Raw genomic sequence first — 12,517 nt, forward strand, 5'->3', positions numbered from 1 at the left:
TTTGTTTTGCTCTAACCAATCACTACCTCAGTCATTATTACTCGACACAGAAGCTGTTGTAACATTTGCTCTGAGGATTTAACATTATTTACATCAACCTGTACAACTTTGTCAGCGTCATCTAGTCTAGTTGTCATTTTTCTTCTCAGGCCTTTCCCTTCTTAACCCGACAAGATCTGATTAGCACGGTTGTTTTCCAATCAGGGAAACGGCTCCCAATGAGCTCAATAAAAGCAATTTAAATCACTGAAAGTATCTGAGATGTGGACGGTCTAGAACCAGGCTGCCGCTACATGAAAAGTCACCAAACTCATTTGGATTTCTTCCCCAGAGACCGTTAATATCTGCACCAACTTTCCTGGCAATTTATTCATTAGTTGTTGAGATATTTCTAAGTGTTGCACCAATATGGACCCCACTACTGTTGCCAAAAACCTCCCTGATTATGATTAAAATGTTCATCTGACAGCTACAAACTTTGCACAGAGTTATGGTAATGTATACAGTTTTAATGGGGTGATAATGTCGCAGATGTAGCCTCTAAAAATAAACTTGGCGTGCGGCGTCCTCCCTGTTGTTGTGTAGCGAGCACAGAGGGCAGCTGTTGACTCACCCTGAAGGGCATAAAGATGCTGAAGGAGTCTGGATTAATGAGCTGCGTCTGCACGTCTCAGCAGCTCACAAACACCCTGATTATCATGTACAAATAAAAACACTCTAACAGCCATTATCCTCGCTGTAACTACAAACACACTTTGCATATGTGGTCTACATAAACACACACACACACACACTTCATCAAACGTTTTAGGAAATGAAAGTCCACCCTGAAATAATTCATAATTCATAACTGGTGATCCGTGAAGCGTTGTGCTGCGATGGCATTTATTCAGGTGTTCAGTCGTCCGTCCATGCAGGAAGTTCAGAGCTGTTTTGAGGTGGAAAAATAGATTCACATGCAGCTCTGAGCTCATATTTATCAAATGTCCTACCTGCTGAAGCCTCTCAGAGTGATGTATTCAGTGTTTGGTGGAGTAATTTGGGACTGACCATGTGCAGGATACTCATGCTTTCTCTGCAAAATCCAAGGTCCTCTCTACCTCACAGCAACAGGAAAACGGCTTTATAACAGTGATGATTTGGGTCTGTGATAAATGAAACTTTGATCACTTACAGCCCAAATCATGGGTTTAATTATTTATTCATTAATTTAGTCTATTTGTCTATGGTTGGGCTTTTATAATTAAAACAACAGTAGAAGAGAAAAAACAAATGTATGAATAAATGTATAAAGAAAAGAATACAGAGATAAATAAGTTTGGGGAAATAAATAAGTATTAATATAGATAAATGCTTGAACACATAAATAAATACATACGTTTAAAAATAAATATGAAAATAATCAAAACATAAATGCAAAAATAAATTTAGAAAGTCATTCAAATAAATAAATAAAAGTGGAAATTAAACAGAAGAGTAAATAAATAAGGGAATTAATACAAAAGTAAACAAATAAAAATACAAATTAAAACATAAATATCAATTTATGTCACATTTCATCAATTCATTAATGACTACATTTATTTTTTCATTTTATTTTTGCTACTTTAATGGCATATCTATTTATTTATTGAGTCGTTTATATATTTATTAATTTATTTTTTATTTTGGCAGGTCCGGTCCTCCATAGAGAAGATCCTGTGATGTTTACAGACCAAAATCAGTAGTCCGTGATCTGTTTTTAGTTTTTATTTGTTGATGAAAAATGTAAAACATTTCATCATAGTTCTCATTTTCCAAGGTTACTTTTTTTAAAAAGGATCGTCAACGAATACTCTTCGTCACAGTTTTTGTTGACGACATTAATGATATATACTGCGATATTATAGAAAATCACACAATAGTTGCATCGGTTTGATGAATGTGACGTTGATTTGTCAGGTATTTAACTCTGTGAGACTCGTGTGAACCTGAAGTGGCTCCTCTCCATTGTCTGTCCCCCCCGTCCAGGTGAAGAAGACCTGGGGAGCGACTCTGACCACGCTGCAGGACATGACCGTGCTGGAGGACTTCGACGTGTCCCAGAGCTTCACCCACAGCCCGTCCTCCGAGTCGGTCAAGTCCAGCGTGTCGGACGGATACTTGAACAAACCGAGTCTGGCCAAGAAACGAGCCAACCAGCAGGAGACGGAGCTCTTCTACTTCACTGTGAGAGAACAGCACAGCGTCACGTTCACACTAATAGAGTTAATGTTTGCACCTTGAAGTCATGTTAAAATGTTTAAAAAATGAATTGATTTGCTCATTTTTTATATTTAATAATAATTGATTAAGCTTTGTGTTTTGTTTTATGTCTCAATCCTCAGAAATTCCGCGAGTATCTGGAGGGAAGTAATCTCATCTCCAAGCTGCAGGCCAAACATGACATACTGAAGAAAGCTTTAGCAGAAGGTAAGACCAACAGAAACTCTCTCTCACTTCTTCTTCTCTCTTATATTTTATAACACAGACTGCATTTATTGCCTTTAAATCTTTGTGTTTTCTTACAGGATATAAAGCCGAGCTGCTGACTACCAGGTATTATCTCATGTCGCAGTGCATATTTTCTCTTCACGTTAATAATAATAATGTTACTGAGACGCTCCTCTTTCTTTATCTCTCTGCTTATTACAGTCGTGGGCGGAAGAACTCCCATAGCAAGCACCAGGTAGAGTTTCACTCTTATCAGGCTGTATGTTGTTTCTCTGGTTGTTTCTGGTAATCTCTGACAGTCAAGAGTGTAATTTCTACTGGAAATACCATTTCCTCACTTTTATAGTTCAGTTAAAGTCACACACAGGCTACATAAAGGCTGCTGCCGTATCCTCTGATAGGTGGAAGTTGTACCTGCAACCCGAGAGGAGGCATGCAGACACTCCTTGCATGTTTTTCAGGGGAAAAACAAACAAACATCAAAGTATTGAGAGACGGACTAACACGTTTTTTTTTGTCTTTTCCGTGGAATTTGTTTGCGTTAAGAAAAAATTTAACTTTTGCAGCGTAAGATAGAGAATGCTTGTCTTTATTTTACCTTATTTTACCAAAAACAATCACAAAATCCCTTCTCATTTATGACAAATGATTGTCTACGGCAGTCTGAATCTGCTGAAAATAATGCTGACTCTGAAGAATCCGAACCAGGAGTCGATAAGAGCTTCAGAATAAGATTGAATATATAAACAATAACCAACCATAATTATGTACTTGATCATTGTGTTTATAGGATTCAACTAAAGCCATACCCTTGCTTGTGGAGAGCTGCATCCGCTACATCAACCTACATGGTGAGTTTCAACATTCAGCATGCTGTAGTTGTTTCACCAACTACTGCAACGACTACTTTTTTGTAAAATCTGAGATATCTGCAGGTCATGAAAAGTCTCAAAGAAAGACAAACACCCGTCTGTTCCCAACAGGTCTTCAGCATCAGGGCATATTCCGGGTGTCGGGATCTCAGGTAGAAGTCAACGACATCAAGAACTCCTTCGAGAGAGGTGAGAAGGTCACCGTGAAGGTCACATGATCGACAGCTTCAGGTGGGTAGCGATGTGGTTGACTAGTTGTGTGTCGTCGTCCAGGTAACGACCCGCTGATCGACGAGGAGAGCAACCACGACATCAACTCTGTGGCTGGAGTGTTGAAGCTTTACTTCCGTGGTCTGGAGAACCCGCTGTTTCCCAAGGAACGGTTCAATGACCTCATCTCCTGCGTCCGTGAGTACCGCCGTCTCTTTACTGGTAATGTGCAACAAAAGATAAACATATTTATAGATTCAGTGTGACTTACACTTCCCGAGGATATCTTTATCTCCGATGTCCATTGAGAATAAATGTCCATAAATCTGCTTAGAAATCACAGAAAAAAGAAAAACCTTCCCTCTCTGCTAAACAGCCTAATCCTGCATTAGAAAAGTATGCAGTTAAAACAACCAAAGAGCGAATAGAACAACGGCCAAGCGTTCTGATGTGTGTTTCTCGCCGCAGGGATCGAGAACATGTACGAGCGGGCGCAGTGCATCCGTAAGATCCTGCTGGGGGTCCCGAGGGCGACGCTGGTGGTGATGCGTTACCTGTTCGCTTTCCTCAACCAGTGAGTATCCACTCATAAAAAAATAACAACCAGGCTCTTACTGTTAATGATGATTTCTCTACATTTTAACAGAATTGTTCCCCTCATCCCACGTGGTTTTAAAGCTGAGGAGAGGTGGGAGAGGACCTAAACCTCTCCGGTAGTAAAGAAGTGCTCACTCACAGCGTGTAGAGATGATAAAACTCTGCAGCCTCTTCAGTAAATATAGAAAGAGAGAGCAGCGAGGGGAGCTGAGTGTGATGTTCAGGTGTGATGTACCGGTTTGAACATATTGGTGCTCTTATTAGCAGCACTATGAAGTGCATTCAGCTTCAGTGTTATTAAATCAGGAGCTTCACTGTGAAGGAGAGTGACAGTATTTCTGTTTCAGTCTGTATTTAACTGTGAACACTGGTGGTGACATCACAGGAAACAATAATAGAGCCTGAATGTGGAAAAGTGTATTTTAACGTCAGTACTTTATTCATTTTAAAGCAATTATTTGTTCCCCAAATGCAAATGAATTGGCAGGATATCCGCTGAATTGTTTTACAGCACAAGAGGAGAGGAGTTTCTTGCACTATAAACTCTTTTAAATCCTTTGTTCAGCCAGCCTCAGATAGACGGTGTATATTCCTCATCGAGGGTTTCTTTCATCGGTCTTTCCACAAAGAAAAAGAAAAAAGTTTCTGCAGATCTTTGTCAAGATAAATGAATATCTCCTTCTGTGCTGCACCGTAAAATTGGATCACCTCATCATTTTAGCACAGATACACCCATTACTTTCATCATTGATTAATCTGCAGATTATGTTCTGATATTACGGCGTGTTAGGGCCATTGCACGTTAAGATACAACATTTACGGAGCCAGGGGAGGGGACAATAATGTGAGGAAAAACTCAGACTTGTAGGAAAAAAACTTGGATGTTCTCTGAGATTATATTATATTATATATAACATTTTTGGAAAAGAAATAGTGTTTTTTTTGGTCAAGGAACCACATCGCTTCACTTTACAAGGTTGGATCAACCTCATCATACCACAGACGCCATCGTTAAACACTACAATAACGTGAGCCGCAGAGTGCAAAAGATATTAATTATATTAGTATTTATTTATGTTCATAAAAGAACATGAAAGAAAACATGTATATTTATCTTTCAGGACCTTCGCTACTACTTCAGGAGCAACGAAATTCAGACGGCGGCAAAATTTTAGACTTTATAATCTCAGATAATATTAGATTTTTCTCTAGTAAAGTTCGATTTTTTTTTCTTGTAAATCTACAACTTTAATCTCAGAGAATATTCAAGTTTTTTCTATTAAAGTTTAATTTTTTTTTCTCGTAAATTAACAATTTAACAGCTCTGTAATTTTTTTTCCTACAATGGCCCCAATATGCCGTCGTATTGCTTCAAAAGATAAAAATAAACACCTCATATTTTGTCAGTTAAACCCCTAGCAGCAGCAGCAGGAAATGTCCGGTTAGCAATAGCAGTAACTTAATCCAGTTCTGATATGGCTACAGGAGAGAAGAGTAAACTAATATATACACAATAATAATATAAATATCAATGAGGTATTATTAAAAACTGTAACACTGGGTTACATGCTGGTTTATATGAACCCAAACTGAGAAATAAAAAATGCTTTTTTATAGTAAGTACTGTTTCCCCTCCTCCCACAGCCTCTCCCAGTACAGCGACGAGAACATGATGGATGCTGGGAACCTGGCCATCGTGTTCGGCCCCACCCTGCTGCCCACGCCGGACACGCTGGACCAGGTGGCCTGTCAGGCGCACGTCAACGAGGTCATCAAGACGGTCATCCTGAACCACGACAACATCTTCCCAGACACCAAGGAGCTGCCGGGGCCGGTGTATGAGAAGTGTATGACTGGAGACCAGTACTGGTGAGTTCAGCCCGTTATCTCGTTAGTCGCTAATCTTATTCATTTAATGTTATTACTATTCTCCCGAGTTTCCATCGAGATTAACCTCCTGAACCCTGATTTCACTTTGGTCGCTTCAAGTAAAGCCCCATTAACTTTACAGGAGGAGGTGGGGATGAAATAGTCACTGTGCTGCTCTGGAATTTAACACATTTAACTATAGGGAGTCCTTCTCGGAGTCATAACTCAGTCAAATCTGAACTCACAGACATGAAACACATATTGATAGCATTCAGTGTGACTGTCACTTCCCGAGAATATCATTATCTTTGATATCCATCAAGAATAAACGTCTGAAAATCTTCTTAGAAATCATAGAAAAAAAGCTGCAGAACTTGCCTGAGAATTATCACGTTTTTAACTTTTCTTCAGTATCAAATTAATCTAGTGATAACTATGTGTACATACATGAGTACACTGCAAACAGGAGCTGCTAATAGATAATTCGGCATACTTTTAATGCGCCTATGTGTGAAAAATATAGGCTAACACCAACACACTTCCTGTCTACATCCGCCAAAGCAGTATGGGATCTGTTGGGTGGGGCCCACAGTGTCACACTCTGAAAACCCTGCTATAGAGGTGTCAATTGTTTCCTGATGAATAATTTCAACAGACACCTGACAACCAATCAGAAACATTTATTTTCCGTGGTTATGGTAGAGCAAGAAAGCGCCTCTCCTTCAGTCTGATACTGTGAACAGTGTGTTCCTCTCCTCCTCGTCCTCAGAGCTTTGTCTCCATCTGTGCATCCTCCCTTTTGTTCCCATGTTGAATGGACAGTGTGTCGATCTGAGCTTCTCCTCTTCCTCCTCTTCCTCTTCCTCTTCCTCTTCCTCTTCTTCTTCCTCTTCCTGCAGCGAGAGTCCGTTCAGCGAGCCGGGGGCGCTGGAGGAGGCCGAGCCCGACGGCGGCACCGAGACCCAGACCAGCGACGAGGGTACGCATGACCTCTGACCTTCACACAATTCGCCCACACACACACACAATCCCAATCCCTCTGTGTGTCCTGGTGGAGAGGGGTTGCTACGGCAACAGCAACCATGGAGACATCTCCCCCCTTCTCACCACTACCACCCTCCCTCCCTCTCCGTCTCCACACCCCTCCCGCCCCTTCCTCCTTCCTCCTCCCTCCTCGCTCTCTTAATAGAAAAGACTAGTTTCAACGCTGTGTTCTGATTGGTCGAGCTGTGGGAGGAACAAAGCCGCAGAGACAGCTGATTGACAAGTTCAGGTTCACCTCTATTTCCACATCTCTTATCTTCATCTCCTCCTCCTCTTTTCTCTCTGTGGCAGAGGGCGAGGGTGTGGAGGCGGTGGCGAGGTTCGACTACGTGGGCCGGTCGGGCCGCGAGCTCTCCTTCAAGAAGGGAGCGTCCCTGCAGCTCTTCCAGCGAGCGTCACATGACTGGTGGGAGGGGCGGCTCAACGGAAACCACGGCCTGGTGCCTCACCAGTACATCGTGGTGAAGGAGAGGCGAGTGCACCAGACACACCCCTTTCATTTAGATGCTTTTATTTTGATAGCGTTTTCCTGTTTTCTTTAATTTGAGTTGTTTTCAGTGGAGGTTTGGTAGATTAAATTAAATAAATTTAAATAAAAGACATTCAGTACAACTCTAATTTTAATATAGAAATATGATATACTATATATAGTATAATGTCATAAAACAGCATTAATATATTAACATAATATAGTATGGAATATAAAATATAATATAGTATATTATGAATATAGTTGATAAATAATAAACATTTTATAATATAATAAAATATGATGGATATTTTTAAATTATGTAAGAGTTATCATCAAAATGTATTTATCATTTTATTTATTTTGTATTTATCTACATATTAAAATAATGTTTTTCTATGTCGTTTTTTAACTTACCTTCAGTTTTCTTAATAATATTAATAATAATAATTATTGAAATAATGGACAAACTGTACAACTGTTTTTTGTTCTCAACCTCTATTTAGAATAATAAAATAATGCTAATAGATCCATACTTCTTTGGTTATACGTCTACACAGTGTGTGAGTAAAATGTAAAGATTAATTTAATATTTATATGCATTATAGTTAATAAGTTGAAAAAACAAATGACATTGTTTTGTTTTTAAGAAAATATCACTCAGAGAATGTTTATTTTGACAATGCAAGCTTTAAAAGAACCCATTTATTATATTGTATTATATTATATTTAATTTTTTTTCTATTTAATAAACCTTATAAAGCAAAGTGCTCATTAGGGAACCATGCATACTTACAGTCAGCTCTTGTTAACACGAGTGGCTCACTGACTCATTGACAGGCTGCTCTGATGGATTCAGGTGGATTTGTTGCCCACCTTGTTGATTAACGGCGTTATTGGATTGAGGGAGTCACTAACCGCTCGCTATTGATCCTTTAATTGATGATTGGTGTTGTGTGAGTTCAGCTCTCCTGTTTCCAGAGCCATTAGTCCTGATTGAGAGTCTGTCTGTGTCTTCAGGGCCGACGTCATGTCAGATTCGCTCAGTCAGAAGGCGGACAGCGACGGAGGAAGCAGCAGCACCGACGACAAGAGGTCCAGGAGCGAGCTGAGCTCCCCCACCGACATCAGACCGCCAGAGACCTATAACAGGTCTGTCATGTAAGACAGCTTCCATTATCACGTCAGAGGAGGATGAATGTTAAAACCATTTTCCAGCTTGTTCTCTCACCTCTAAAAATACCTGAGAATTTCATCACGCCGTTATCACTCATGGTTCTCATGTGACTCGGTTCCCCGTCTGCAGAACTAGACTTCTTTCACCCTCATCCTCAGTCATTCCTAACAGTGAATGTAATCTATTGAAGAAGTATTCATACCTTTACTTAAGTACAAGTACTAATACAACAATGTAAACATACTCCATTACAAGTAAAACAATTCAAAACCTTCTTAAGTCAAATTATACTATTATTATGAGCCCCTTTTAGAACACAGGAACTTTGACTGCAGGTACTAGGGTCTAAATTAAGTTCAAGGGACATTTTGCCCCTTAAAAGGCCCTGGTTGGGGGGTAGTACTTTCTGAAAGAACAGGAACTTTCTCCAGGGAATAGGAACCTTTTTAGGAACTCTTTGCATTTTGATCACAGGAATCAGGGTCTAAATTAAGTTCTGGGGCCTTTTTATCCCACAAAAAAGGCCCTGGTCGGGGGGGGGGTATTACTTTCTGAAAGTACAAGAACCTTCTTCCCCGAACTAGGAACCTTTTGAGGAACTCCTTGCGTTTCAACCACAGGGACCAGGGTCTGAATTAAGTTCCGGGGCCTTTTTACCCCCCCAAAAAGGCCCTGGTTGGGGGATAGTACTTTCTGAAAGTACAAGAACTTTCCCCTGTGACTAGGAACCTTTTGAGGAACTCCTTGTGTTTCAACCACAGGGACCAAGTACTTTTTTGAGGGGAAGTGGAGTGTAGTGGAGTAGTAGTATAAAGTAGCATCAAATGGAAATACTCAAGTGAAGTACTTCACATTTGACCGTATTTACTCACTCTTTTTCTTTTGTACTACCAGCCCCATTAAACCCTTTAGAGGATGAGGCAGACGTCCATCTTTATCTTGTTGCTATGACTTCCTGTTGACCTGAGAAGCTCACACTGTTTGTACTTCCTGTCGACAGTCACAGGAGGAAGCGAACGGAGGGTTTATTCCGCCGCCCCCTCGGCCGCTCCAACGACAGCCACTGCCACGGCAACGGGGGGGTGATGGAGCGAAGCTCCCCACCGGTGACGGGTCACTTCAGCCCCAGGGAGCTGCTTCTGGGACGGGGCCAGGGTTTAACCCCGCCCCTCGACAGCCCGGAGCGCCGTCGCCGCTCTGCAGCCGCCGTGACCATGACGGTGAGTCGACATGATTCGCTGCGGAGGCCGGAGGACACGCCCATCCGACGCTCGAACAGCGGGCAGCACGGCTTCAGTGACTCCCATCGGTCCAGAGCGCTGGACCCCGACACGCTGGCTCAGGTATACACACACACGGATACAGTTAATTAACTTAAATAGATAGCATTAATTAAAGATACATTAATTAATATTAAATGGATTAAAATAGAGTTATGTGAAGTGGGTCAGTTGGAGTGAGAACAAGCAGTAATTCTGCTGCTTTAACAATTTTATAATGTCCAAACAATCCAAACCCCAAAAAATATTGATCATGATCAAGCTGCTCTGTCTCTGCTGGATGTGGACGTAGGCAGCTGTTAGAGTTGAACTTAAGAGGTGATGATATGTTCACGCTGTCCCTGAAATGGCCAAAAGGTTTAGTTTTTCCAGTGAAGCTGTGCAGTCGCTCCTTGCTGGACTCGTTGTCTTTGATCGTCCTGCAGGACATCGAGGAGACGGTGACGGTGGCTCTGGGCGAGTTGAGGCAGCTGGAGCGGCAGGGCTGCCGGCCGGCTCCCGACGTGGTGCTGGACACTCTGGAGCAGATGAAGAACGGCCCCATCAACACCTGCTCCTCCGAGTCCCCCAGCCCCCACAGCACCCCCAGCACCCCGGGCACACCTGGGACCCCCGGTACCCCCGGCACCCCGAGTCCTCTCAGTCCTCTGAGCCCCCTCAGCCCGCTCCCCGGACCTCCGCCGGGACCTCCCAGACCGTCCAACCCTTCCCCCGACACCCTGGGCTCCTTTAAACCCGTGGCGGCCGCCCGCATGGGGGCCCCGCTGCGCCCCCCCGCCCTTAAACCCAAACCGATGGTCCCGCCCAAGAGCAGCACCCCGCCTCTGCCCCCGCCGCTGGACAAATCCTGCACCATGTGAGCCAAAACAGGCCGATCGACAGGCCAAATCAGGCCTACCCGGGCCAAAAATGGGCCCAGAAGAGGAGATCAGGGTTTCTAATCAACATGAGGGTAGAACCGGTAGGACAGAGAAAAAGGGTTTTAATGTAGTAATAATAAACTATAATATATGACATGACCTATGATATGATATGCCATGATATTTATGTGTTGTCAGGTTGGTGTGTACTCTTCTTGGTGTGTAGGAGTTTCCTTTCTCCATGTATTGAAGCATTTATCAAAGGTTTAGCTGGTAATAAAGAGAAGGAAGCGGAGCGTCCTGTCCTGTATATGAGGAGGTAGACGGGGAGACGTGGGGAGTGTAGTGCAGCTCCAGTAAAATGTAGTTTCAGTGACGTGAATGTTGGCTGTGCTGTGATAGCGGAGGAGCCTATCACCAAAAAAAGACTCTCCAGATCGGCTGCTGTATCTGTGACTAGCGTGGAAGAGGAAGACGAGGAGGACCCGGCAGAGTTTAATGGTTCAACAACGTCTGTGACTTTTTTTTATTTTTCCACTCGGTTCAAGCTGCTAAGCTCACTTTCACCTCAAACCACGAAGCGCCTCTTGAGGTCGTCAGTGACACCACGTTATTTAACAGCTATTTAATGAATGTTTCCAGTATTTAAACGACTGTTCAGCCATCTTATTGAATGTTCGCTGCTGCGCACGGCGGCGGCGGCGGCAGCCACTTTAACAGCCTTTCTTGTGTTTCTCGGACGCCCAGATCGGAGCTTCAAAACAGGGTGGTTGAGCGGCGGAGGGAGCTTGGACTGAACTTTTTTCTGGGATTGGGGGTGGGTGTATGATTTTGTTCTTGTTTGTATGTGTGCGAGAAGTGTGTGTGTGTGTGTGTGTGTTTGCTTGCCTGCCCTTGTTCTGCTCCCTTGTAAAGTGCAGAAGCACCTAGAATAGTGATAGATAATTCATGCCTGCCTTGAGTGCCAGAACACGCGAGTGCAAGTTGGGGGGGGAGTGCAAAAAGCATGCCACTTCCTGTTGTGTGAGTGTCAGAATAATGGTTGTGAAGTCACTGAAGTCACTAGTTAACCTTAAACTCACAATAAGCTAACAGGGTGGGGCTTTGTGTGTAAACGCCCCAAAAAAATACACTTGAACAGCACACTGAATGTGGCCTCCAACCAGGCTGGTAACTGATGTGTGTGCGTGCGTGTGTGTGTGTGTGTGTGTGTGTGATTAAACGTGCTGAGGTGTGTGTGTATGTGAAAGTGCCTTTTTTTTAATCCTTGTCTTTTTTGGGGGAAGTTGTGAATCCACTCACGCATGTCCTGAACGACGAAGAGCAGCAGCACTCTGAATGAAATAATCATAAAGTGTTTAGTAGATTTACTGAATTATGAATTCTAGCATTAACCCATTGTGACATTGCACTTTGATGTATAATAGGATCGTGTACTTGGCATGTAGCATCATAACATGTTGGTGCATTTTAACTCAAAAAGGGGGAGGTTTCTTTGAATGTGTTTCATAAATAACTGTTAGTGTTGCTGTATTTGAAGACGGAGCTTCCTAAAAAGACGAGCTCATATAGCCAAATGGATTGTATTAATGTGTTGTATTTATATTATAAATAAACCTGAATAAATTAGCATTCAAGTCATTACATTGACTGAAATGTTTCTTTAA

The 12,517-nt window shown here is 42.4% G+C and overlaps 1 protein-coding gene across 3 annotated transcripts in view; it reads left to right on the forward strand.

The window, feature by feature from the left end:
- The window catches only part of LOC141762160 (SLIT-ROBO Rho GTPase-activating protein 1-like), a 65,504-nt gene extending 53,013 nt beyond the window's left edge, over nt 1–12,491 (forward strand). For 2 of the 3 annotated variants that reach the window (XM_074626102.1, XM_074626100.1), the window contains 14 exons: nt 2,011–2,208; nt 2,367–2,451; nt 2,550–2,577; nt 2,674–2,707; nt 3,263–3,323; nt 3,456–3,533; nt 3,618–3,752; nt 4,023–4,128; nt 5,796–6,020; nt 6,920–6,999; nt 7,356–7,536; nt 8,554–8,694; nt 9,711–10,053; nt 10,416–12,491. In XM_074626102.1, coding sequence (XP_074482203.1) covers nt 2,011–2,208; nt 2,367–2,451; nt 2,550–2,577; nt 2,674–2,707; nt 3,263–3,323; nt 3,456–3,533; nt 3,618–3,752; nt 4,023–4,128; nt 5,796–6,020; nt 6,920–6,999; nt 7,356–7,536; nt 8,554–8,694; nt 9,711–10,053; nt 10,416–10,850 — 2,130 coding nt within the window. In that variant the 3' untranslated portion in view covers nt 10,851–12,491. The remainder of the gene's footprint in view (nt 1–2,010; nt 2,209–2,366; nt 2,452–2,549; nt 2,578–2,673; nt 2,708–3,262; nt 3,324–3,455; nt 3,534–3,617; nt 3,753–4,022; nt 4,129–5,795; nt 6,021–6,919; nt 7,000–7,355; nt 7,537–8,553; nt 8,695–9,710; nt 10,054–10,415) is intronic. The other variant, XM_074626101.1, reaches the window with a different exon arrangement.
- Nucleotides 12,492–12,517: the final 26 nt, after the last annotated feature.

Source organism: Sebastes fasciatus, chromosome 23 (assembly GCF_043250625.1).
Source record: "Sebastes fasciatus isolate fSebFas1 chromosome 23, fSebFas1.pri, whole genome shotgun sequence".
Classification (NCBI taxonomy): domain Eukaryota; kingdom Metazoa; phylum Chordata; class Actinopteri; order Perciformes; family Sebastidae; genus Sebastes; species Sebastes fasciatus.